General features: G+C 41.0%; 1 protein-coding gene across 4 annotated transcripts in view; it reads right to left on the minus strand.

Annotated features, from left to right (window-relative positions):
* The window catches only part of LOC122564772 (histone-lysine N-methyltransferase EHMT1-like), a 142,846-nt gene extending 123,158 nt beyond the window's left edge, over window positions 1-19,688 (minus strand). Inside the window, exon 1 of one of the 4 annotated variants that reach the window (XM_043719980.1) lies at window positions 19,623-19,688. In XM_043719980.1, coding sequence (XP_043575915.1) covers window positions 19,623-19,643 — 21 coding nt within the window. In that variant the 5' untranslated portion in view covers window positions 19,644-19,688. Of the gene's footprint in view, window positions 1-18,760; window positions 19,242-19,622 lie in introns of those variants that run through there. The other 3 variants (XM_043719978.1, XM_043719976.1, XM_043719982.1) reach the window with 3 other exon arrangements.
* Window positions 19,689-27,688: the final 8,000 nt, after the last annotated feature.

Here is a 27,688-nt window from a genome sequence, read left to right on the forward strand (position 1 = left end):
GTACTTCCCTCGTTAAATCCCATCATGATTCTTCAATAACGAATCACATTAGCTGTACTCCAGGTCTCTGACATGTCTTTGTGTCCAGAGAGGGTGTGAAAATTAATGTCAAAGCCTCTGCAATCTCCTCTCTTGCCTCTCAAGGCAGCCTTGGATACATCTCAACAAGCCTAAGGTCTGAAGCAATTTTGAGCCCATTGAAACCATTAATACCTCTTCCCTCTCAATTGTAGTTTGCTGAAGCAGCTGACAGTCTTCTGTGCTGATTTAAACACCTACATCATTCTTCTCTGTCAGGAATACAAACGTAAATTAGTCCATTGCAACCTTACATCTTCCAGCTCTACTCATGGTTTGCCGCTTATGTCCCTAATGAGCCCCACTCTTTTCCCAGTTATTTTGCCCATAATTATACTCATATAATTTGGATTTTACTTTCTCCATCAATTTGTTTTTTCCATACACCCCTCTTTACTTTCACTATTTTTTCTAAAGAAACACCCTGCACTTTCCATATGTCTTTTGGGATTCTGGTGTCGAGCCCTTAGTATTCAGGATAAGCTTCACTTCTTTTTCCCCTGATCCAATCCTCTACACTTCTCAATATCTAAAATTCTCTGAAATTTTTGGTCCCTGTCTTCACCCCTACAAGAATATGTTTGACCTACACTTTCCCAATTTCTCTTTTGAAAGGCGGTCATTGCTCAGATGTAGATTCTCCTACAAGGAACTGCACCAGTCCACTTTGGCCAGATCCTGCTTTATCATATTAAAATCAGCCTTCCTTCATTTCAAAACCTTGAGTTCTGGTCCATCTTTGTCCAATACTGTGACTAATTTAAATCTTAGTGTGTTGTGCTCTCTCACTTGACACTTTCATTTACCTAACTCTGTGCCCTAAAAATATGTCCAGCACAGCCCAGTTTCTTCTAGGACCTCAGCAGTTCCACATATTTCAATAAGGACATAATACTTTAACTACTCTTCCTAAAATTCATTAGTTATAAATGCTTTAAAAATAAAAAAAGAGTCTCAAAACGGGAAGACAATGACATTCTCCACAAAGGAAAATTTCCTGTTCACCTGGGAAAATTCAAACCTTGGAAAATGTCATGAATTGTACTGTTAATAAATTAATGAGAAAAAAATATTGCCTGCCTTCAAGATCCATTTCTTCCCCGCTCACTTTTTAAGCAACGAGGAAATATTAGCTGACAGTCTTTGTGGCTGACGTCAGCATAACCAAGCACACCATGAGAACAATTTGGACCTTTAGGGAATATAAATAATTACTATGGCATGAAGGCAATTAGGAGGAAGTTTAAAAACTGGATAATACTATATCTGCTGAATACTTATGCACATCCAATGCCTCATCAATTGAAACTATTCATTTCTTGGCTAACTTTCAAAATACTCGTTGCCTGTGCTACTCTGCTATCAATAAGGAAAACTGTTTGAATGAACAGCAGAAGTCAAGACAGTTCACTCAAGTGAAACATTTATATTTATTCTTCTCACTCGCTTATACCAATGGTCCTTTGCAATCCATGACTGAAACAATAGAAAGGTAGGCCCAATTATTGTCACTTTTCTATCATGTCTAACCGTTGCTTTGCTAGACATCTTTCAAGAATTCTTTCCTCTTTGCTATTCTCTCGGCCTTCAAAATTTCTCTCTTATGTTGGTTCAATTGATAAAAGCTCCTTTTTCTTATTTGCACAAGATGATGTTTAGCATTAACCCTCTAAAAATCAGGACACTGAACATTATCTATATGTTAGGTGACTTATTTAAAACCCTGCTCACATTCTGGTGTAGGAAAGAAAGATAAATCACTCTCTCTCTCTCCCTCCCTCCCTGTCATTACAGTGTTAATAATTTTCACAGTATATTAAGCAGTAATTATAGAATAATCTCTGATTCTCAAAATATTACTACAAATATGGAGTGCCATGCCTCATAACACTTTATTTTCAAAATAACAAAAGTTAAACTTCTTTCTAAATATCACTGTCTTAATGTGTAATTTGAAAACTTATAATTGTTAAACTAACTTTTACTAACTGTTGTCTGATCAACCTAAAAACTGAGTTTTGCTGTAAGGTACCACAGATCCCTAACAGATTATGCAGAATTTGGAAGTCTTTTCAAGATAGGATAAATGGACTCTCCAATTCTTTGACAGCAGCTTTTCTGCAGTCAGTAGCAAGCACTAGTTATTTACCACTTACATAAAATATGGGTAATTCTGGCTAGGAATGTCAAAATCATAGAAACAAAACCAACCATTTTTCTTCCTTGGAATTTTCAAACTTTTAAGCATATGGAATACAGGATGAGCCAGCTATTTGAATATAAAATTGGATCAAAGGTAGGAGAGCAAGGGTGGTCGTGGACTGTTGCTTTTTGGACTGGAGACCTGGGACCAGCGGTCCTTGCCACATGGATCGGTGGGTGCTGGGTCCACTATTTTTTGTCATTTATATAAATGATTTGGACGTGAATGTAGGATGTATTGATACTAAGTTTGCAGATGACACTAAAATTGGTAGTGTAGTGGACAGTAAAGGTTACCTCAAAGTACAAAAGATCCTAGATCAGATGGGCAAATGGGCTGAGTAGGGGCAGATGGAGTTTAATTTATATAAAATTTAGGTGTTACATTTTGATAAGGCAAATTAGGGCAGGATTTACACAACTAATGGTAAGGTCCTGGAAAGTATTGCCGATTAAAGAGACCTTGGGGTACAGGATCATAATTCATTGGAAGTGGAGTCATATTTAGACAGGATAGTGATGAAGGCGTTTGATATGCTTACCTTTCACAAGTTTTGAAAAGATTTGTAGCTCAGGTTGAGGTCCTGGATTGAGTTTGCTCGCTGAGCTGCAAGGTTCATTTTCAGACATTTTGTCACCATTCTACGTAACATCATCAGTGAGCCTCCGGTGAAGTGCTGGCGTTATGTCCTGCTTTCTATTTAAGTGTTTAGGTTCCGATGGGTTGGTGATGTTATTTCCTGCTTTGAGGATGTCATTTCCTGTTCTTTATCTCAGGAGATAGTAAATGGTGTCCAAGACAATGTGTTTGTTGATAGAGTTCCAGTCGGAATGCCATGCATGTCTCTGTTTGGCTTGTCCTAGGATAGATGTGTTGTCCCTGTCAAAGTGGTGCCCTTCCTCATCTGTATGTAAGGATACTAGTGACAATGGGTCATGTCTTTCTGTGGCTAGTCGATGTTCAGGTATCCTGGTGGCTAGTTTTCTGCCTGTCCAATGTATTGTTTATTACAGTGCTCACAAGGTATCTTGTAAATGATGTTCATTTTGCTTGTTGTCTGTATAGGGTCTTTCAAGTTCCTTAGCTGCTGTTTTAGTGTTTAAAGGTCTCCTTTGACGTAACAGCCCTGTTCATATCTATCAACATCAATCTGGCCCAGGAAACACTGGTTACACTATTAGAAGACCTAAAGATACATACACCAAACACCACCAACTTCATCAGCAAGAACATAGTCAAGCTAGTAGACCTATGTCTACGACCCACTTCACTGAATAACAAAGCCAACAGACAAACCAACAAAACACCCATGGGATCTCCGATATCAGGGTTCTTAGCAAAGGCAGTAATGCAGACACTCGAACAAACAGCTCTACCAATCATCCAACCCAAACTTTGGGTCCGCTACATCGATGACTTTTGTCATCACAAAACAAAACAAATTAGAGGAAACCTTCAAGACCATCAATAATATCCTTACTGGCATAAAATTCACAAAAGAGAAGGAAAACAACAACAACAAACTGCCATTCCTAGATGTCACAGTAGAGCAAAAAGTCAATGGAGAACTTCAAACCAGCATCAATAGGAAAACAAGACTTGTGCCTTTATGTGTGCAGTATTCACAATAAAGTGGATGAATTAGTCACACAAATAGATATGAATGGGTATGAGATTATTGGAATGAGAGAGACATGGCTGCAGGGTGACCAGGGATAGGAACTGAATATCCAGGGTGTTCAGATTTTATGACAGACAGATATGAATGAAAAGAAGATGGAGCACGTAGTTGGCTAATACAGGAACAGGATATTAGCTATGGTGAAGTGAAATCAGTATGGAAAGAGCTTAGAAACACCAAGGGCAGAAAACAATAGTAGGGGTGGATATAGACCCAAACTGTAGGGGTAATGTTAGCAATGCCATTAAGCAGATGTAAGTAAAATTATGTAAGTAATAACAATATATCTGCAATTATGGACAACTTCAATCTGCATATACTTGGAGCAAATCAAATCAGACAATACTGCAGTGGAGGAATGTTCCAGGAGTGGGTATGGGATGGTTTTCTGGGTGAATACATTGAGAAACCAACAAGGGAATAGGCCATCCTAGACAGGGTCTTATGTATTGAGAAATAATTGGCAATTTAGTTGTGCAAGACCATTTGGGGAAGCGTGACCATAATATACGAATTCTTCATTAAGCTGCAGAGTGACATAGTTGATTCCGAGACTAGAGTCCTGAATCTAAATTAAGAAAACTACAATGGAATAAAGCTTGAACTGGCTATAATAAATTAGGGAACTTTACCTTAAAGGATGTCAACAGATAGGTAATGGCAAACATTTAAAGGGCATATGGAGAAAATACAACCATTGTACATTTCTGTTGGACCAACAATAAAATAGGAAAGGAGGTCCATTCACGGTTAACAAGGTAAAATAGGAATAGTATTATATTCATGGAAAGGGCATATAAATTGACAAAAAAAAAACAGACCTGAAAACTGGGAGTAATTTAGATTTCAGCTGAGAAGGGCAAATAAAGTATGGCAAGTTAGTTTACGGGGACATACAACCCAACTGTAAAAGCTTCCGTAGTTATGTGAAGAGAAAAAAGAGCATTAAAGACAAATGTAGGTCCCCTTACAGTTAGAAACAGGAAACACTGCAATTGGAAACAAACAGGTAGCAGGTCAATTAAACATAAGTTTGATTCTGTCTTCACAAAGCAGAATGTAAATAATGTCCCAAAAATGTTGGGGAACATAGGACTTAATGAGTGCAAGGAACTTAAGAAAATCACTATTCATTAGCACAGGGTGTTGGGGAAATTGATGCAATTAAAGGCCAATAAACCCCCAAGGACCGACATCTCAAAGTACTTAAAGTACCCGAGAAAAACTAGATACATTGATCATCTTTCAAGTTTCTGCAGATTCTGGAACAATTTCTCCTCTAAAGGTAGTCTTACTGATTTAGTTGGCTCTATCTACATACAGATTAAAATACAGATTGGAGGGTAGCCATTGCAACCCCACTATTTAAAAAAAGTAAGAGAAAACAGGAATTATAGACTGGTTAGTCTGATAGGAGTAGTAGGGAAAATGCTAGCGTCCATTTTAAAAGATTTAATAGGAGAGCACTTGGGAAATAAAGACCGGATCAAACAAAGTCAGAATGAACTTGCGAAGGAGAAATTGTGCTCGATAAGTCTTATTGATAAGGGGAAGCCAGTGATGTTGTCTACTTGGACAGTTAGAAGGCTTTTGATAAGGTCTCACATAGGAAATTAACATGGAAAATTTAAGCACATGGGATGGGGGTAGGGTACTGACATGGATAGAGAACTGGTTGGCAGAGAGGAAACAATGAGGAGGAAGAAACAGATCTTTTTCTGAATGGCAGGCACTAGCTTGAACCCCCAGCCTTTCACAATATATATGAGTTACTTGAAAGAATTAAAGGCAATACCCCGCCAAATGTTCTGTCGACACAAAAGATAGGTGGATTGGTCAACTACGAGGAGGATGCAGAAACACTTCAACGTCACTTGGACAGGTCCAGCATGTAGGCAAATGCATGCACAGATGAAGTATAATGTGAATAAACATGAGGTACTCATTTTACTGGCAAAAACACAAAGGCCGAATACCTGAATGGTAAAGAGGGTGGTACAATGAGACTAGTTGGACATCAGTCGCTGGAAGTAAGCATGCAGACAATGAAGGTGACAGCTGGTATATTGACCTCAGTGAGAGGTTTCAGGTACAACAGCAATGATGATTGGCTGCAATTGCATAGGGCTTTGATGAGACCATATCTGGAGCATTGCAAGAGGTTTCAGTTTCCTTATCTGTGGAAGGAGGTTCTAGCTATGGAGGGAGTGCAATGAAGGCTAACCAGAACTGATTGGCAATGTTGGGGCAGCACATTGGCTCAGTGGTTAGCACTGCTGTCTCACAGCGCCAGGGGCCAAGATTCGATTTCACCCTCAGGCAACTGTGTGGAGTTTGCACATTTTCCCCGTTTCTACATGTGTTTCCTCAGAATGCTACAGTTTTCTCTCTCAGTCCAAAGATGTGCAGGTTAGGTGGATTGGCCATGCTAAATTGCCCATAGTGGCCAGGAAATGTACAGACTAGGTGGATTAGCCATGGGAAATGCAGTAAGACAGGGATAGGGTGGGGAGGCGTGTCTGGGTGGCATGCTCCTCAAAGCGTCAGCGTGGACTTGATGGGTTGAATCGCCTGCTTCTACACTGGCAAGATTCTATGACAGTACTATATATAAGGAGAGACTGAATCAGGTAGGACTATATCCACCAGAATTTAGAAGAGCTTGGTTGTTGGGGGAAGAATCTCAGAAACCTATAAAATTCCAACAGGACTAAACAGAGTAAGCATAAGAAAGATGTTCCTGATGACTCAGAGTCCAGAGCCAAGGGTCACAGATTAAGGATTGGGGGTCAGCCATTTATGGCTGAGGCGAGGATTTCTTCACCCAGAGAGTACAAAATCTGTGGAACTCTGCAAAAGAAAATGTTAGAGTCCGAAACATTGAATATTTGAGGAGGAATTAGATACAGTTCTTTGGACGAAAGAGACCAAAACCTATGGTGAGTAAATAAGAACAGGAGTTCAACATTTGGGTGAAGATTTGTAGCTCGGGTGCTCGTTGTTGTGGTTCTGTTCGCCGAGCTGGAAGTTTTTGTTGCAAACGTTTCGTCCCCTGTCTCGGTGACATCCTCAGTGCTTGGGAAAGCCACACACACAGACCAAGTCCTGAACTATGAAAGCAACCACCCCAACACACACAAACGAAGTTGCATCAAGACACTATTCAAAAGGGCCACAACACACTGCAGCACACCAGAACTGCAAAAAGTGGAAGAGGAACACCTGTACAAGGTATTCGCCAAAAACGGATACCCGCGCAATTTCATCAACAGATGCCTAAGAGAAAGACAACGGAATGAGGACATGCCATAACCTAAAGGACTAGCCACACTACCATACATCTTCTGTTCGCCGTGCTGGAAGTTTTTGTTGCAAACGTTTCGTCCCCTGTCTTGGTGACATCCTCAGTGCTTGGGAGCCTTCTGTGAAGCGCTTCTGTGGTGTTTCTGGGACAACACTACCATTATAGGGCAAGCGAAACAGAGAACAGCCAGGGAATTCCTAGAAGCATGGCACTCATCCACAAACTCCATCAACAAACACATCGACCTGGACCCAATATACCGGCCACTACAGCGGACAGCTGAAACTGACAACCGGAAGCGGCAGGGACAGGCCACTATAAATGCCGGAGGAAACACCACAGAAGCGCTTCACAGGAGGCTCCCAAGCACTGAGGATGTCACCTAGACAGGGGACGAAACGTTTGCAACAAAAATTTCCAGCTCGGCGAACAGAACCACAACAGGATATGGAGTTGGATGATCTGCCATGATCATATTGAATAGCAGAACAGGCTCAAATGGCCGAATAGCTTATGCCAGAGGACTGGATAAAGAACAAGGAAGTTGGAACAAACAGGAATGTGGAAGGAGAGAAAGAACACTGAAGGAACAAAATAAAAGAGATCCAACATACAAGTTAGATCACAATAGCAAAAGTACACAAGATAAAATATAGAGAGGAGAATGATACAAAATGCACAAAAAGAGGAAACCTCACTAAAGAGACAGCGGGACTATAAACCAGGAGAGGGTATGTGGGTAGGGTAGGACCAAAGACAAAGATGAGACAGAAGCCCTTCCTGAAGAAGGGCTTATGCCCGAAACGTCGATTCTCCTGTTCCCTGGATGCTGCCTGACCTGCTGCGCTTTTCCAGCAACACATTTCCAGCTCTGATCTCCAGCATCTGCAGACCTCACTTTCTCCACAAAGATGAGACAGGCAGGTGGGTGAGGGATTCCAAACAGGATGCAGGCAGGTAAGTGAGTCATGCAGGAGAGAAAAACCACAAACAGAAACATGCAAGATGGTGCAAATATAAAAGAAAGAATACAATGAAAACAAATAATTAAGGACTGGTATGACTGCGCCATACAATTAATATTAATCTTTCCCCATTACCAAAAGGATAGGAGTTAAACGGTTCAAACAGAGCATGCCTGGAGCAGCAAATCTGCAGCTCAATGACAGAGGTTGATGGCTCTTGGTTCTGAACAGGAGATGAAGCAATTTGAACAGTTTTCTCAACATGTAGATTAGCTCCACGCCAGCAGAAAGAGAACTTAGGTAAAGTGAAAGATGGCAAAGAAGACAGATGGAGAAGAACAAAGCCTAGGTTAAGTATGGTTTGCATGCTGATTGGGTATGTGGTGGACCGTGTGAATATCACTGCTTACAAGCCTTCAGGCAGCAGGCAGAGAAGGTGACAGATTTCTGCTGGCAACCAAATTTGAGGAGGGCAATTCAAGGTCCCTCACGGTTGATGGATCAAAGACCTTTGAAAGGTCAAAGAAAGCCATTTTGAGTTGACTTATTTTGTTTGATTTATTATTGTCACGTACCTAAATACGAGTTAAACAGTTAGGGCAGGCAAGGACAAAGCAGAGAACTGATAGATTAAACTGCATTTATTTCAATGCAAGGGGCCTAACAGGGAAGGCAGATGAACTCAGGGCATGGATAGGAACATGGGACTGGTATCATACCAATTTCTGGATTAGTGGTGCTGGAAGAGCACAGCAGTTCAGGCAGCATCCAAGGAGCAGCGAAATCGACGTTTCAGGCAAAAGCCCTTCATCAGAAATAAAGGCGGAAAGCCTGAAGCGTGGGGACATAAGGTAAAGGGGGGTGGGGGTGGGGAGGAAGTAGCATAGAGTACAATAGGTGAATTACAGAAGCATGGCTTAGGAATGGACAGGACTGGCCGCTTCATGTTCCAGGATACAAATGCTACAGGAAGGACAGAAAGGGAGGCAAGAGAGGAGGGGGAAGTGGTGTTTTTGATAAGGGATAGCATCACAGTTGTACTGAGAGAGAATATTCCCAGAATTACATCCAGGGAAGTTATTTGGGTGGAACTGAGAAATAAGAAAGGGGTAATCACCTTATTGAAATTGCATTATAGATCACCTAATAGTCAGAGGGAAATTGAGAAACAGATTTGTAAGGAGATGTCATTTATCTAAGAATAATAGGGTGGTTAGGGCAATATTCCCAGAATTACATCCAGGGAAGTTATTTGGGTGGAACTGAGAAATAAGAAAGGGGTAATCACCTTATTGAAGTTGCATTATAGATCACCTAATAGTCAGAGGGAAATTGAGAAACAGAGATGTCATTTATCTAAGAATAATAGGGTGGTTAGGGCAGGGGATTTTAACTTTCCAAACATAGACTGGGACTGCCATAGTGTTAAGAATTTAGATGGAGAGGAATTTGTTAAGCACGTACAAGATAATTTTCTGATTCAGTATGTGGACGTACCTACTAGAGAAGGTGCAGAACTTTACTTACTCTTGAGAACTAAGCCTCTTGCTGAGATTTTTGTGTCATTGATAGTCACAGGTGAGGTGCCAGAAGGGCAGGTGACTGAGGTGTCAGTGGGTGAGTGACCATAGTCCTATTAGTTTTAAAGTTTTAAAATAGTGATGGAAACTGATAGACAGGATCAAAAAGATGAAGTTCTATATTGGAGAAAGGCCAATTGACGGTATTAGGAATGAATTTTCAAAAGCTGATTGGGGGAGATGTTCGAGGTTAAAAGGAATGGCTGGAAAGTGGAAAATCAGAAATGAGATAATGAGAGTCCAAGGACAGTAGATGCCTGTTAGGGTGAAAGGAAAGGCTGATAGGTATAGGGAATGCTGGATGACTAAAGAAATTGAGGTGAAAATGTGTTGCTGGAAAAGCGCAGCAGGTCAGGCAGCATCCAAGGAACAGGAGAATCGACGTTTCGGGCATAAGCCCTTCTTCAGGAATTTCTAAAGAAATTGAGGGTTTGGTTGAAAAGAACGAAGCATATGTCAGGTATAGACAGGGTAGATCATGTGACTCCTTAGAAGAGTTTAAAGAAGGAGTATACTTAAGAGGGAAATCAGGTCAATGAGGGGACATGAGATACCTTTGGCAAATACAGTTAAGGAAAACTCAAAGAGTTTTTACAAATATATTAAGGACAAAAGGGTAACTCGGAAGAATAGGGTCTTTCAAAGATCACCAAGGCGGCCTTTATGTGGAGCCGCAGAACATGGGGGAGATACTAAATGAGTATTTTGCATCAGTATTTACTTTGGAAAAGGATATGGAAGATATAGAATGCAGGGAAATAGATAATGACATCTTGAAAAATGTCTATATTACACAGGAGGAAGTGCTTGAAATGCATGAAAGTGGATAAATCACCAGGACCTGATCAGGTGTACCCTAGAGCTTTGTGGGAAGCTAGAGAAGTGATTGCTGGGCCTCTTGCTGAGATTTTTGTGTCATTGATAGTCACAGGTGAGGTGCCAGAAGACTGGAGGTTGGCTAATGTGGTGCCACTATTTAAAGAAAGGTGGTAAGGACAAGCCAGGGAACTATAGGCCAGTGAGCCTGACTTCACTGCTGGGCAAATTGTTGAAGAGAATCCTGAGGGACAGGATGTACATGTATTTGGAAAGGCAAGGACTGATTAGGGATAATCAGTGTGGCTGTGAGAGTGGGAAATCATGTCTCTCAAACTTGACTGAGTTTTTATGATGAAGTAAGAAAGAGGATTGATGAGGGCAGAACGGTAGACGTGGTCTATATGGACTTCAGTAAGGCGTTTGACAAGGTTCCCCATGGGAGACTAGTTAGCAAGGTTAGATCTCATGGAATACAGGGAGAACTAGCCATTTGAATACAGAACTAGCTCAAAAGGAGAAGACAGAGGACGGTGGTGGAGGATTGTTTTTCAGACTGGAGCCTGTGACCTGTGGAGTGCCACAAGGATTGGTGCTGGGTCCACTACTTTTTGTCATTTATATAAACGATTTGGACGTGAGCATAAAAGGTATAGTTAGTAAGTTTGCAGATGACACCAAAATTGGAGGTGTAGTGGACAGCGAAGGAGGTTACCTCAGATTACAAAGGGATCTTGATCACATGAGCCAATGGACTGAGGAGTGGCAGATGGAGTTTAATTCAGATAAATGCGAGGTGCTGTATTTTAGGAAAGCAAATCTTAGCAGGACTTATACACTTCATGGTAAGGTCCTAGGGAGTGTTGCTGAACAAAGAGACCTTGGAGTGCAGGTTCATAGCTCCTTGAAAGTAGAGTCGCAGGTAGATAGGATAGTGAAGGAGGCATTTGGTATGCTTTCCTTTATTGGTCAGAGTATTGAGTACATGAGTCGGGACATCATGTTGCGGTCGTACAGGACATTGGTTAGGCTACTTTTGGAAAATTGCGTGCAATTCTGATCTCCTCCCTATCAGAAAGATGTTGTGAAACTTGAAAGGGTTCAGAAAAGATTGACAAGGATGTTGCCAGGGTTGGAGGATTTGAGCTATAGGAAGAGATTGAATAGGCTAGGGCTGTTTTCCCTAGAGCGTCAGAGGCTGAGGGGTGACCTTACAGAGATTAATAAAATCATGAGAGGCATCGACAAGGTCTTTTCCCTGGGGTGGGGGGAGTCCAAAACTAGAGGGCATAGGTTTAGGATAAGAGGGGAAAAAATATAAAAGAGACCTAAGGGGCAAATTTTTCACGCAAAGGGTGGTGCTTGTGTAGAATGGGCTGCCAGAGGAAATGGTGGAGGCCAGTACAACTGCAACATTTAAACGGCATTTGGATGGGTATATGAATAGGAAGGGTTTGGAGGGATATAGGCCGGGTGCTGGCAGGTGAGACTAGATTAGGTTGGGATACCTGGTCGGCATGGACCGAAGGGTCTGTTTCCGTGCTGTACATCTCTATGACTCTATATTTGCATTGATTCAAACAGTACCAGATACCAAACTTTTCCATGCCTTTTCATACTTTTAAATTCCAGGGATGCCAAGTGCTTAAAATTATTCATGTAAACATGGGTAAACAGTAATAACCAAATAATTCCGCCAACTTGTGTACAATGAATTCTTGATGTATATGGTTAAGGTTATAAAGACAATGCTCCAAGTATAGCTCAGTTTTTTTTAAGAAATACGTATATAATCTATTCTGGTAAACAGTTATGTGGATTCTGATTTGACATATATATTCAGTTATAAAATTCAAGATCTCCTGCAATAAACTGTCCACACTGGATAAAAGGACAAACTTACACTAACTCAAGAGAAATTATTCAAAACTTCTCAGTTTATGATTCTAAAAATGTTTTGAATGATTTCTGTTTGCAGTGAGATTTTAAATGAAATTTTCCAAATGTTTTACTTTAAATTTTTGTTTTAGATCCAAATTTACTCAACTGCTAAATATGAAGGAAACCTTGTGCATGTTCAAGAGTCAACACTCATTGGACTGGAGATTTATTGTCTACGGGCTCTAAAATAGTTACAGCTGCCATTCCTGGTCATTCAGTTTCTAAATTAATTGAAACTAAAATCTCAGCTGTGTTTTTTTAAAAAAAAAACAAATACTTACTCAAAATACTCCAAAAATTACAACACACAAATGAAATTGGTACTTTCTGCTGTGCCAACCACAGTTCATTGAATTATTTTCTACATTGTTTACAAAACTACTGATTCAGATCACTTGTCATATATATGAATGTTAATTTGTATAGGAGACTACAGAACAATTCTGAGCAGCCATAACCGACAAAATTTTCTTCATAGGATGAGTGATTTTTCTTTTCAGATCATATACAAAGTCAAATTCAGTGGTCCATGTAGTGCAATATATCCAACTGGAAATGCATCTTTCCATAAATAAATGTTGAAATCCAACACAATTTCAAAACCAAGATGATGCAAATGACCTCAAAGTGTAAATTCTTAATACACCAATTCATGGCACTGCTATAAATCCTGTTGGCAGATTACACAAAGTATTTGGGAATAAAGTTTCATTTTCAATCATAAGACCTTTCACCCTTGAGAGAAATGCATCTATGATCCTTGAATCAATACATGATCAGGTACACATTATTGCTTGAGATTTATTGTGCAATACCCCTCATCAGTTTTAAAAAGTCTGTGGTCATACTTTTTATAAACATTGCTAAAAATACATGCTGCACATCTGAAGGGTCCTGGAAAAGTGTGCTAAAGTTTATTTTAATTAGTCTTTGAAATTGAGTCTTTTTAAAAAAATACAGTACTGCACTGTATGCAGCTCAAATCTCAACTCCCCCTATTGGTCTCAGTTTGTGTTTTTGAGCATGCTTGTTGGAGATCATTTTTTCCACTGCAGATGCAGCCATTTTGTGGTCCAAACTTCTGGCAGGTATGTAAGGCTGCCATTTGCAGGCATAAGCATAGGGCTGTATGAGCTCTATCAATTTACAGTTAATTCCAAACAAAATGTTAATGAGCTGCAGCTCAGTTCTTGCATAATAAAAGGAACCAAAGCCTCAATACAGTACAAATTAATACCTAAATGCTACAAAAACTCCCAAGATGAAGGAAAGGTTGATTTACAGAAATGACTAAAGAGTAGCTTCTGGCATTATGGTCAGGTATCACATCAATCACTTTCAGGGATTTTATTCTTTGATTGCCAAAATGATTCAGGCGTGGTGTTAAAAGGGAGATATTAATTGAGAAACAGGCTCTCCACAATTAATTGCTGCACTACATACATGAACTATATTGAGTTGAATTTGAATGTACAATGATCTAAAAGAAAATATTACCCCTTTAATAAAATCTAGCAATGAACTGAAGGTAGACAACTTTAAAACATAGACTTAAGTATTTTAAGTGCTCTAAATTGGACATTTCTCCATTTAAGTTCCAACAAAAAAAATAAAAACAGTCATCAACATGTCATTGTAGTGCCAGATTTTTAATCATTCATCCAAGGCACATTCTATATTGCTTCATGTCTATGCTATGCTGTGACAAGGTTGCTTCAAGCCTGCCTTTTAAGTGTACTGGCAGCTTCTTAACCTGAGACAATACACAGACATGTTGAGTAAGAACGCAAGTACAACACCTTAAGTACTAAAGATTGCAATGAAATGCTATAAGAGATTCTATAGAATATAACTAGAAAGTATACCATGCAGGTATATTTGCAAATCAATAGCGGTCAAAGCACTGAGACAATAAAGCCACATTTCAACATAACCATATTTGGAAACTTCAGATGACCACAACCACAGTCAAGTTACTGTTGTAAAATAAAATTAACTGAAATCACGTGTCTTTTTTAACATTCACAAACCTTTCCCATATAATTTTTCAAATATGTTAAAGTAAGCATTAAAACAACAATTGACAAACGTATAGATTCGAGCAAAACATTTGCATCCAGCCAAAATTAACTCAAGCTCTGTAAATGGTCTTTTCTTTCTAAAAGATGTGACATGCTGTAAATTCACCCAACAATCTGTACAAAATACTTTCACCTCTGATTGTGTCATTTTACCAACAGTACTGTATAATACAAGAGATTATGGTCAAACTTGAATGTATTCCAAGTTGCACAACACAACTTGATCATTTAAAGAAAAACACAATGGAGTCTTTCATCAAGCTATAAATTCTGCCAATTTCACCCTTGCAGGTATATCTTTTGTATGTGTCATGTTGAAATTACATATTTCTTTGTATTTTCAGTTAGCTAGTATATCAATTCTTGAATATAGCAATGGTTGCAGTCCATCTCTGATCCAGCTCATACTCATTGCCAGCATTTAAAACAACATGTTGGCACAGAATATAATGAATCGTTACAATATTCCTAACTAAGAATACTTCCATGCTGTTTCTTCATCAGTCATTGAACAACACTCCAAGTTATAGACTATACATTCTTGAGAAAATAAATACTTACTTTACGCACTGTAATTATCAAGCTGTCAGTCAATATATCATTTTGGATCATGTCTTAATCCATTTCAATCTGATGCCACATTGTACAACGAATGTTCTACTGAACATTTCAGAGCTATTTTAGAACTATGAGTAAATTCATTTCAGCAACACAGGATAAACAATATTTATCTTAAAGAAATATATATTAGTAGAAAGAAAGAAACAGTTGACCAATGTTATTCCACAACTATGATCAACTCTGTTGTACTTACAACGCAAGTAAAATGCAAGATCCAAGCTGGTAAAAGACAACATAAAAATAACTAACATTATTGACCCACTACAGTAAACTGTGTTTATACTTGAAAAATTACACATGTTTCAGTAATCTGAAAAGCTCAAGAGTGTTATATGTTTAAATGGGACAACAGAATACACCATAAGACTTAATAGACTGTTCAATTAACAGGAGCAGACACAGAGGCTGGCATTGTCCCATTTTAGCACACTTCCAATAAGACACTAGATGAAGACATCAAAAACTCGCCAGAACATTACAACTACTGTAGGGTAAGACTTTAGACAGAAATACGTGCAAATTATGCATGTAATGAAGGAACTTCTATAGTTGTAAGCTTGATCACTTCCATCTCAATACTGTACAATAAACAAGTCAACTCATCTACCCCCCCTATAGGTTCAATTGCAAGTCTCTGAGCATGCTCATTGGATATAAATTCACTGCAGATTCAGCCATTTCATGGTCCAAGCTGCTGGCAGATATAAAGGCCTGCCATTTGGAGACTACTTCACTGTGCTACTATGAATCTAAAAAAAACAAATCTCTTCTTTTTTTTACAATATGAAACTTAAGATAAATTCAACTCTAAGTTACTGGAAATACATAGCTTCAAGATCTAAACATAGTCTTCCATTTTGTAAATTTCCACAACACCACTTACACAAAACAGAATTTGAAATACAACACCGTATGCAAATATCTAGCCCTACCTAACATTTGCAACATTAATTCACTGACAAGATTATCCAGCATCATGCACTAGTCTAATTTATTATGTTATGAAGAATGCAGCATCTGTTTTTGAGTACAGAATAGCTACTGGTAATATAAAGGCAGATTGGATGTAATCGACTATATACAAAATTGATGCAGTGCAAATAGTGATGAATGCACAGACCTATCCTTTCTTTGCAACTTTACTACAGAGAAAGGTTAACCTTAACACAAGCATCAAGGCAAATCAGAACTAGGTTAGGCTACCAACTGTTCACTTCAATGTGACACTCAGGCAGGGTGGTTGGCATTGGGATAGCATAAAGTACTTACATAATTCCTAAAAGTCAATGAATGCTGGTTAAAGTCATTTAAAATACTTCAAAGCCACATTTACAAATGCAAAAAAACCTTATTTTGAACTCCCTTAACCCATTTTTCTGAATCTCAATCTCACAAGCTCAACTGAAAATAACAATTACCAATATTGAAAACAAAACAATGGTCACACCATTCTTAACTTGGTATATTTAAACAGGTTAAATAGAATCATAGAATCCCTACAGCATGGAAGTAGGCCACTCCTCCCATCGAGCCACACTGATCCTCCAAAGCGCATCTCACCCCCATCATCCCTGTAACCCTGCATGCCCTCTGGCCAATCCACCTCAACTGCACATCTTTTAGACTGTGGGAGGAAACTGACAGACACGGGCAAATGTGCAAATTTCATAGTCACTCAAGGGTGGAATTGAAGTTGGGTCTCTGGCACTGTGAAGCAGCAGTGCTAACCATTGAACCACCATGCCACCAATACACTCAAAACAATTGTGTTTCTGTGCCAACAGGACAGACTAACATTAATCCTTTGATTAAAGGGCGGCACAGTGGTTAGCACTACTGCCTGACAGCGCCAGAGACCCGGGTTCAATTCCAGCCTAGGGCGACTGACTGCACATTCTCCCAGTGTCTGCGTGGGTTTCCTCCGGGTGCTCTGGTTTCCTCCCACAGTCCAAAAATGGCAGGTTAGGTGAATTGGCCATGCTAAATTGCCCGTAGAGTTAGGTGAAGGGGTAAATGTAGGGGAATGGGTATGGGTGGGTTGCTCTTCGGAGGGTCGGTGTGGACTTGTTGGGTCGAAGGGTCTGTTTCCACAATGTAAGTAATCTAATCTAAATTTGTGGTTAATTTTATCCATGTAAAAGCATATGAAACCATCATCAAAATCAACTGTAAATTCTGATTTCAAATATTCACAATAAGAATTGCAAGTGTCACCATATGCATTTGTAAGGCCCTGTTATATCAAGTGGAAAAGTCAACTCTAAATTCCCGCAAACAATTAAAAATAATTTCGCCATACTACTGACAGTAATCACACTACAAACAGACACAATGCACCACTGCTCCATGTCAAAACGTAAAAGTACATAAACAGAAGCTTCTGGGCAAAATAACACGTGATAAATCTGTGTGCATGGCCAAACTCTGTCAATGATCACTAAATTGCATATTTTAAATTAAACTACATAATGGAGCATGTTAAGCGACTTGGCTTTCATCATTAGCACCAATGCTGATGACAACTACATCAACAGTAACATACATCTTCCCTGGCTTGGGAATTACCATTTCCATCAGAGTCAACAGTCAAATACCAACAAAAATTGGAGATGCAACCACAGCTTCACTATGATTTTCAACTAATGTTAAAATTAAGACATTAAACTTTTTTCCAATAAGGTAGAACAACTTTTCATTGTAGTACTGGTAGTCAGAATGTATCTACCTCACATTGTAAAGAATTGAACATAGTGATTCAAAGAAGTTACAAAGATGTTAATAAAGATGAATAATCTTTCAAAGAAATTTAGAAGGGACCTTTAAGCAAGCAGTATCTTCTCTATTTTACACAGGCCTGTCCTGACCTGAATGAAGTGATTGGTCACTGTTTAAAGTGGAATCCCTGATCAAATATCAGTATGAAATACCATATAGCAAAGGCTTCTTACTTTTGCCTAATTAATGACAAGGGAAAATGAGATTTCAAAGCATACATTTTGGCACGCAAATCAGTAAATAAAGAAAGGATTAACAAGGCAAGGATTCAAATGTCCACCATTAAACCATGCAAATCTACCCTGTATAAGATAGCATACTATTGTAAATGTATGAACTGAGCAAGGTAATTTCATTTTAAAGAATGTCATAACATGCAGACAGAAATGTACTTTGACATTCACCTATAAAACAATGAGTTTGCTTTGCAGCTCTAGCAAAATTAAGAACTCGGTAATGCAGTTCACAATAAATCTTGAACCAATTTACTGTACCACTAATTATAAAACAACAAAATACTCAAGCCCAAAAGCATATCCCCATGATACAGCGCAAGACCAAGATGTCAATTGTTCATCCACAAGAAGTGGAAGCAGTTTTTTTCAAAAAAAATACTTTTTTCTTATCAATGTCAATATCAATGGTCACTGTACAAACAAAAGAATCTGCAAACATGCAAGAAGTGCAGAGATGTATATGCTATGCAAAAGACCACCTCTCCAACGTGTAAAAGCTCAACTTCCAAGAGGCTTCGGTTGACCATTGGGAAAGGTGTCCATCCATCCTCCATACTCTTATCTTCCCCCCTCCAAAAGCACTTTTATTTTGAACGCGCTGAGTGGCAACTGTCGAGTACAGACTCGCACGTTAAAAGGAAAACCACGCTGTTCTCATCAACCAGTGCCCGGATTGGGGAGGGAAGGGGGCGGGGGGGGGGTTGCTGGTGGCGAGGGAAAAGGGAAAAAAAGACTAACAATTAAAAAAAAAACTCTCTCTCTCTCCCTCCCTCCCACACACGCGCGTTTCCCAGCCGTTCGGCCAAACAAAAATCTTGTGGAGAATGGACTCGTCGTTGGAAGCCAGGCTTGCGTTCCGTCTGTTCGCCCCGGCGCCCGGGAACCAGCCTAACGGCTGCGCCTACGCTGGGGACGCACGGGCATCGCATCAGTTATACAGGGTGCGGGGCGGCAAGCTCCAGGGTTCCTCGGTCAGCAGGCCAAACTCCCGCCCACCCTTCATCCATCCATCCATCCCTCCCTCCCCCACACTGCCCTCTCCTCCTCCCGCAGCCCCTGTCTTTCTCTCTCTTACAACACAACGTCAAGCCTCCAACTTTTAATTTTTTAAAAAAAGACACAAGCTGTCGCCTGGTATTTGAAAAGCTGCAGGCGGCGCTCTGACTGGGGGGGGGGGGGATGGAAGGTAGTCGGGTGAGAAGGAGATATTCCGTCCCCCTGCGGGCGGTGTCTGTGTGTGTGTGAGTTTTTTTCAGGTGGGTGATTATAATAGAGGGCGGAAGGAACAGTCGGGCTGGGGAGGGTGAAGTGTGAGAGAGAAAACTTGCTGCTTCTTTTTACCTCAGGATCCGGTGAAGCCATGGCTCAGGCTCAGCTCGAGTGACGCAGCGCCCGCCCGCGCGTGACGTCATCGCCGCCCGGAGCCACACTGTCTCAGCATGTATCTCACTGTGTGTGTATCTCACTGTCTCAGTGTGTATCTCACTGTGTGTGTATCTCACTGTCACTGTCTCAGCATGTATCTCACTGTGTGTGTATCTCACTGTCACTGTCTCAGTGTGTATCTCACTGTGTGTGTGTATCTCACTGTCACTGTCTCAGCATGTATCTCACTGTGTGTGTATCTCACTGTCGCTGTCTCAGCATGTATCTCACTGTGTGTGTATCTCACTGTCGCTGTCTCAGTGTGTATCTCACTGTGTGTGTGTATCTCACTGTCACTGTCTCAGTGTGTATCTCACTGTGTGTGTGTCTCTCTCTGTCTCTGTCTGTGTATGTCTCTCTGTGTGTGTGTATCTCACTCACTCTCAGTGTGTATCTCACTGTCTCACTGTCACTGTCTCACTGTATATCTCATTGTGTGTGTATCTCACTGTCACTATCTCAGTGTGTATCTCACTGTCTCACTGTCACTGTCTCACTGTATATCTCATTGTGTGTGTATCTCACTGTCACTATCTCAGTGTGTATCTCACTGTCTCACTGTCACTGTCTCACTGTATATCTCATTGTGTGTGTATCTCACTGTCACTATCTCAGTGTGTATCTCACTGTCTCACTGTCACTGTCTCACTGTATATCTCATTGTGTGTGTATCTCACTGTCACTATCTCAGTGTGTATCTCACTGTCTCACTGTCACTGTCTCACTGTATATCTCATTGTGTGTGTATCTCACTGTCACTATCTCAGTGTGTATCTCACTGTCTCACTGTCACTGTCTCACTGTATATCTCATTGTGTGTGTATCTCACTGTCACTATCTCAGTGTGTATCTCACTGTCTCACTGTCACTGTCTCACTGTATATCTCATTGTGTGTGTATCTCACTGTCACTATCTCAGTGTGTATCTCACTGTCTCACTGTCACTGTCTCACTGTATATCTCATTGTGTGTGTATCTCACTGTCACTATCTCAGTGTGTATCTCACTGTCTCACTGTCACTGTCTCACTGTATATCTCATTGTGTGTGTATCTCACTGTCACTATCTCAGTGTGTATCTCACTGTCTCACTGTCACTGTCTCACTGTATATCTCATTGTGTGTGTATCTCACTGTCACTATCTCAGTGTGTATCTCACTGTCTCACTGTCACTGTCTCACTGTATATCTCATTGTGTGTGTATCTCACTGTCACTATCTCAGTGTGTATCTCACTGTCTCACTGTCACTGTCTCACTGTATATCTCATTGTGTGTGTATCTCACTGTCACTATCTCAGTGTGTATCTCACTGTCTCACTGTCACTGTCTCACTGTATATCTCATTGTGTGTGTATCTCACTGTCACTATCTCAGTGTGTATCTCACTGTCTCACTGTCACTGTCTCACTGTATATCTCATTGTGTGTGTATCTCACTGTCACTATCTCAGTGTGTATCTCACTGTCTCACTGTCACTGTCTCACTGTATATCTCATTGTGTGTGTATCTCACTGTCACTATCTCAGTGTGTATCTCACTGTCTCACTGTCACTGTCTCACTGTATATCTCATTGTGTGTGTATCTCACTGTCACTATCTCAGTGTGTATCTCACTGTCTCACTGTCACTGTCTCACTGTATATCTCATTGTGTGTGTATCTCACTGTCACTATCTCAGTGTGTATCTCACTGTCTCACTGTCACTGTCTCACTGTATATCTCATTGTGTGTGTATCTCACTGTCACTATCTCAGTGTGTATCTCACTGTCTCACTGTCACTGTCTCACTGTATATCTCATTGTGTGTGTATCTCACTGTCACTATCTCAGTGTGTATCTCACTGTCTCACTGTCACTGTCTCACTGTATATCTCATTGTGTGTGTATCTCACTGTCACTATCTCAGTGTGTATCTCACTGTCTCACTGTCACTGTCTCACTGTATATCTCATTGTGTGTGTATCTCACTGTCACTATCTCAGTGTGTATCTCACTGTCTCACTGTCACTGTCTCACTGTATATCTCATTGTGTGTGTATCTCACTGTCACTATCTCAGTGTGTATCTCACTGTCTCACTGTCACTGTCTCACTGTATATCTCATTGTGTGTGTATCTCACTGTCACTATCTCAGTGTGTATCTCACTGTCTCACTGTCACTGTCTCACTGTATATCTCATTGTGTGTGTATCTCACTGTCACTATCTCAGTGTGTATCTCACTGTCTCACTGTCACTGTCTCACTGTATATCTCATTGTGTGTGTATCTCACTGTCACTATCTCAGTGTGTATCTCACTGTCTCACTGTCACTGTCTCACTGTATATCTCATTGTGTGTGTATCTCACTGTCACTATCTCAGTGTGTATCTCACTGTCTCACTGTCACTGTCTCACTGTATATCTCATTGTGTGTGTATCTCACTGTCACTATCTCAGTGTGTATCTCACTGTCTCACTGTCACTGTCTCACTGTATATCTCATTGTGTGTGTATCTCACTGTCACTATCTCAGTGTGTATCTCACTGTCTCACTGTCACTGTCTCACTGTATATCTCATTGTGTGTGTATCTCACTGTCACTATCTCAGTGTGTATCTCACTGTCTCACTGTCACTGTCTCACTGTATATCTCATTGTGTGTGTATCTCACTGTCACTATCTCAGTGTGTATCTCACTGTCTCACTGTCACTGTCTCACTGTATATCTCATTGTGTGTGTATCTCACTGTCACTATCTCAGTGTGTATCTCACTGTCTCACTGTCACTGTCTCACTGTATATCTCATTGTGTGTGTATCTCACTGTCACTATCTCAGTGTGTATCTCACTGTCTCACTGTCACTGTCTCACTGTATATCTCATTGTGTGTGTATCTCACTGTCACTATCTCAGTGTGTATCTCACTGTCTCACTGTCACTGTCTCACTGTATATCTCATTGTGTGTGTATCTCACTGTCACTATCTCAGTGTGTATCTCACTGTCTCACTGTCACTGTCTCACTGTATATCTCATTGTGTGTGTATCTCACTGTCACTATCTCAGTGTGTATCTCACTGTCTCACTGTCACTGTCTCACTGTATATCTCATTGTGTGTGTATCTCACTGTCACTATCTCAGTGTGTATCTCACTGTCTCACTGTCACTGTCTCACTGTATATCTCATTGTGTGTGTATCTCACTGTCACTATCTCAGTGTGTATCTCACTGTCTCACTGTCACTGTCTCACTGTATATCTCATTGTGTGTGTATCTCACTGTCACTATCTCAGTGTGTATCTCACTGTCTCACTGTCACTGTCTCACTGTATATCTCATTGTGTGTGTATCTCACTGTCACTATCTCAGTGTGTATCTCACTGTCTCACTGTCACTGTCTCACTGTATATCTCATTGTGTGTGTATCTCACTGTCACTATCTCAGTGTGTATCTCACTGTCTCACTGTCACTGTCTCACTGTATATCTCATTGTGTGTGTATCTCACTGTCACTATCTCAGTGTGTATCTCACTGTCTCACTGTCACTGTCTCACTGTATATCTCATTGTGTGTGTATCTCACTGTCACTATCTCAGTGTGTATCTCACTGTCTCACTGTCACTGTCTCACTGTATATCTCATTGTGTGTGTATCTCACTGTCACTATCTCAGTGTGTATCTCACTGTCTCACTGTCACTGTCTCACTGTATATCTCATTGTGTGTGTATCTCACTGTCACTATCTCAGTGTGTATCTCACTGTCTCACTGTCACTGTCTCACTGTATATCTCATTGTGTGTGTATCTCACTGTCACTATCTCAGTGTGTATCTCACTGTCTCACTGTCACTGTCTCACTGTATATCTCATTGTGTGTGTATCTCACTGTCACTATCTCAGTGTGTATCTCACTGTCTCACTGTCACTGTCTCACTGTATATCTCATTGTGTGTGTATCTCACTGTCACTGTCTCAGTGTATATCTCATTGTGTGTGTATCTCACTGTCACTGTCTCAGTGTATATCTCATTGTGTGTGTATCTCACTGTCACTGTCTCAGTGTATATCTCATTGTGTGTGTATCTCACTGTCACTGTCTCAGTGTATATCTCATTGTGTGTGTATCTCACTGTCTCTCAGTGTGTATCTCACTGTCTCAGTGTGTATCTCACTGTCACTGTCTCACTGTATATCTCATTGTGTGTGTATCTCACTGTCACTATCTCAGTGTGTATCTCACTGTGTGTATATCTCACTGTCACTGTCTCAGCGTGTATCTCTGTCACTGTCTTAGCGTGTATCTCACTGTGTGTGTATCTCATGTCACTGTCTCAGTGTGTATCTCACTGTCACTGTCTCAGTGTATATCTCATTGTGTGTGTATCTCACTGTGTGTATCTCACTGTCACTATCTCAGTGTGTATCTCACTGTCTCAGTGTGTATCTCACTGTCACTGTCTCACTGTATATCTCATTGTGTGTGTATCTCACTGTCACTATCTCAGCGTGTATCTCACTGTATGTGTGTATGTCACTGTGTGTGTATCTCACTGTCACTGTCTCAGCGTATATCTCTTTGTGTGTGTATGTCACTGTCTCAGTGTATCTCACTGTGTGTCTATCTCATTGTCACTGTCTCTGTGTGTATCTCACTGTGTGTGTATCTCACTGTCACTATCTCAGTGTGTATCTCACTGTCTCAGTGTGTATCTCACTGTCACTGTCTCACTGTATATCTCATTGTGTGTGTATCTCACTGTCACTGTCTCAGTGTGTATCTCACTGTGTGTGTGTATCTCTGTCATTGTCTCAGTGTGTACCTCACTGTATGTGTGTATCTCACTGTGTGTGTGTATCTCACTGTCACTGTCTCAGTGTATATCTCACTGTCGCTGTCTCAGTGTGTATCTCAGTGTGTGTGTGTATCTCGCTGTCACTGTCTCAGTGTGTATCTCACTGTGTGTGTATCTCTGTGTGTGTGTATCTCACTGTCACTGTCTCAGTGTGTATCTCACTGTGTGTGTATCTCGCTGTCACTGTCTCAGTGTGTATCTCACTGTGTATGTGTGTATCTCACTGTCACTGTCTCAGTGTGTATCTCACTGTGTGTGTCTGTATCTCACACTCACTGTCACCGTCTCAGTGTGTATCTCACTGTATATCTCACTGTCACTGTTTCAGTGTGTATCTCACTGTGTCTGTATTTCACTGTGACTGTCTCAGTGTGTATCTCACTGTGTCTGTATCTCACTGTCACTATGTCTCACTGTGTCTGTATCTCACTGTGACTGTCTCACTGTCTGTATCTCACTGTCTCAGTATGTATCTCACTGTGTCTGTATCTCACTGTCACTGTCTCAGTCTGCATCTCACTGTGTCTGTGTCTCACTGTTTCTGTGTCTGTATCTCACTATCACTGTGTCTATATCTCACTGTCTTACTGTCACTGTGTCTGTCTCTCACTGTCACATCTCACTATGACTGTCTCACTGTGTCTGTATCTCACTGTGTATCTCATTGTCAGTGTCTGTATCATGGTCTCTTTTATTGTGACTGTATCTCAGCCTCACTCTCACTGTGCCTGTCTGTATCTCACTGTCTCACTGTAGCTCTCTGTGTCATTGTGACTGTCTGTATTTCACTGTCTCAGTATCTCGCTGTCTCATATCTCACTGTGACTGTTTCTGTATCTCACTGTCTCACTGTAACTGTCAAACCCTGTGACTGTGTCTATCTCACTGTTTCACTATGACTGTCTGTATCTCACTGCGACTGCGTCTCACTGTGTCTGTATCTCACTATCTCACTGACTCAGTGTCTACATTTCACTGTCTCACTTTGTCTGTAACTCATTATGACGATATCTCACTGTCTCTGTCTGCATCTAACTGTGTCTGTGTCTCACCGTGTCTATATCTCACTGTCCTACTGTGTGTCTGTATCTCACTGTCTCTCTGACTATATCATTGTGCCTGTATCTCATTGTCTCGCTGTGTCTGTATGTCACTATCTCACTGTGACTGTATCTCAGTTTCACTGTGACTGTATCTCACTCTTTCTATGTCTCTCACTGTGACTATCTGTATCTCGATGTCTCACTGTGAGTAGATCTCACTGACTATATCTATCTCACTGTCTGTATCTGTGACTGTAGCAGTGTCTCACATTGTCTCACTGTGACTATACCTCACCGTCTCACTATGACTGTCTGTATCTCACTGTCTCACTCTGTGTCTCACTGTGTCTGTATATCTGTCTCACTGTGTCTGAATCTCACTGTCTCATTGTGACTGTGTCTGAATCTCACTGCCTCATTGTGACTGTCTGTGTCTGGATGTCACTGTGACTGTGTTTGGGTCTCACTGTGTCATAACTGACTGTATTTCATAACGTCTGTAGCTGACCTTGTCTCATTGGCTATCTATGTCTGATTCTCTCATTGTGCCTGACTGTCTCATTTTGCCTGATTGTGTCTGTGTGTCATTGTGACATGGTGTATTTTTTATCTATATTGTATTGTGACTGACTGTCTCTGTCTCTGAATTTAGTGGGAGAAAGTGAGAACTGCAGATGCAGGCGATCAGTCAAAAAGTGTGGTGCTGTAAAAGCACAGCCAGTCAGGCAGTATCCAAGGAGCAAGAGGGTGGATGTTTCAAGCCTAAGCTGATGAAGAGCTTATGCTCGAAATGTCGATTCACCTGCTCCTCAGATGCTGCCTGACCGGCTGTGCTTTTCTAGCACCACACCTTTTGACTCTGTCTTTGAATTTAACCATGTCTCATTGTCTGACAGTAATTATGTCTCATTATTACTGTGTTTGACTGTGTGCCAGCTTCTCTGTCTAATTTTAACTATACCTGACTGTGACCTATTGTGACTGATAGTCTGCCTGTATCTGACTATCTCTGACTGATTCGTAGTTTCTGACTAATTTTCTGTATCTGACCATGTCTCATTGTGACTGTGTCTGACTATGTCTCTTTGTGATTGTGTTTGTATCTGACTGTGTCTCATTGTGATTGACTGTACCTGACTATCTCGTTGTGGATCAGTGGTGCTGGAAGAGCACAGCAGTTCAGGCAGCATCCAACGAACAGCGAAATCGAAGGTTCGGGCAAAAGCCCTTCATCAGGAATAAAGGCAGTGAGCCTGAAGCGTGGAGAGATAAGCTAGGGGAGGGTGGGGGTGGGGAGAGAGTAGCATAGAGTACAATGGGTGAGTGGGGGAGGAGATGAAGGTGATAGGTCAGGGAGGAGAGGGTGGAGTGGATAGGTGGAAAAGGAGCTAGGCAGGTCGGACAGGTCCGGACAAGTCATGGGGACAGTGCTGAGCTGGAAGTTTGAAACTAGGATGAGGTGGGAGGAGGGGAAATGAGGAAGCTATTGAAGTCCACACCGTTGATTTTATCTCATTGTGGCCAACAGTGCCTTCTTTCTGACTGTTTTAGACTGTGACTGGCTATAACTGTGTATCTGACTGTGCCTGAATGTATAACTGTCTCATTGTGTCTGACTGTATGGAACCATGCTTCATTGTGACTGATTGTATTAGACCGTGTATCATTATCACTGACAGTGTCTGACACGTCTCATTGTGACTGTGTTGGAACTATCTCTTATTGTGATTATCTGGGTCTGACTGTGTCTCATTGTGTAAAAACTGCTGGAAACGTCGATTTTACTCCTCGTATGCTGCCTGAACTGCTGTGCTCTTCCAGCACCACTAATCCAGAATGTGTCTCATTGTGTGCCAGTCTCTGTGTCTCATATCTGACTGCATCCTATTTAGAGTCATAGAGATATACAGCACGGAAACAGACCCTTCCGTCCAACCCGTACATGCCGACCAGATATCCCAACCCAATCTAGTCCCACCTGCCAGCGCCCGGCCCATATCCCTCCAAACCCTTCCTATTCATATACCCATCCAAATGCCTCTTAAATGTTGCAATTGTACCAGCCTTCACCACTTCCACTGGCAGCTCATTCTATATATGTAC

This window comes from Chiloscyllium plagiosum, chromosome 30, assembly GCF_004010195.1.
Source record: "Chiloscyllium plagiosum isolate BGI_BamShark_2017 chromosome 30, ASM401019v2, whole genome shotgun sequence".
Classification (NCBI taxonomy): Eukaryota; Metazoa; Chordata; class Chondrichthyes; order Orectolobiformes; family Hemiscylliidae; genus Chiloscyllium; species Chiloscyllium plagiosum.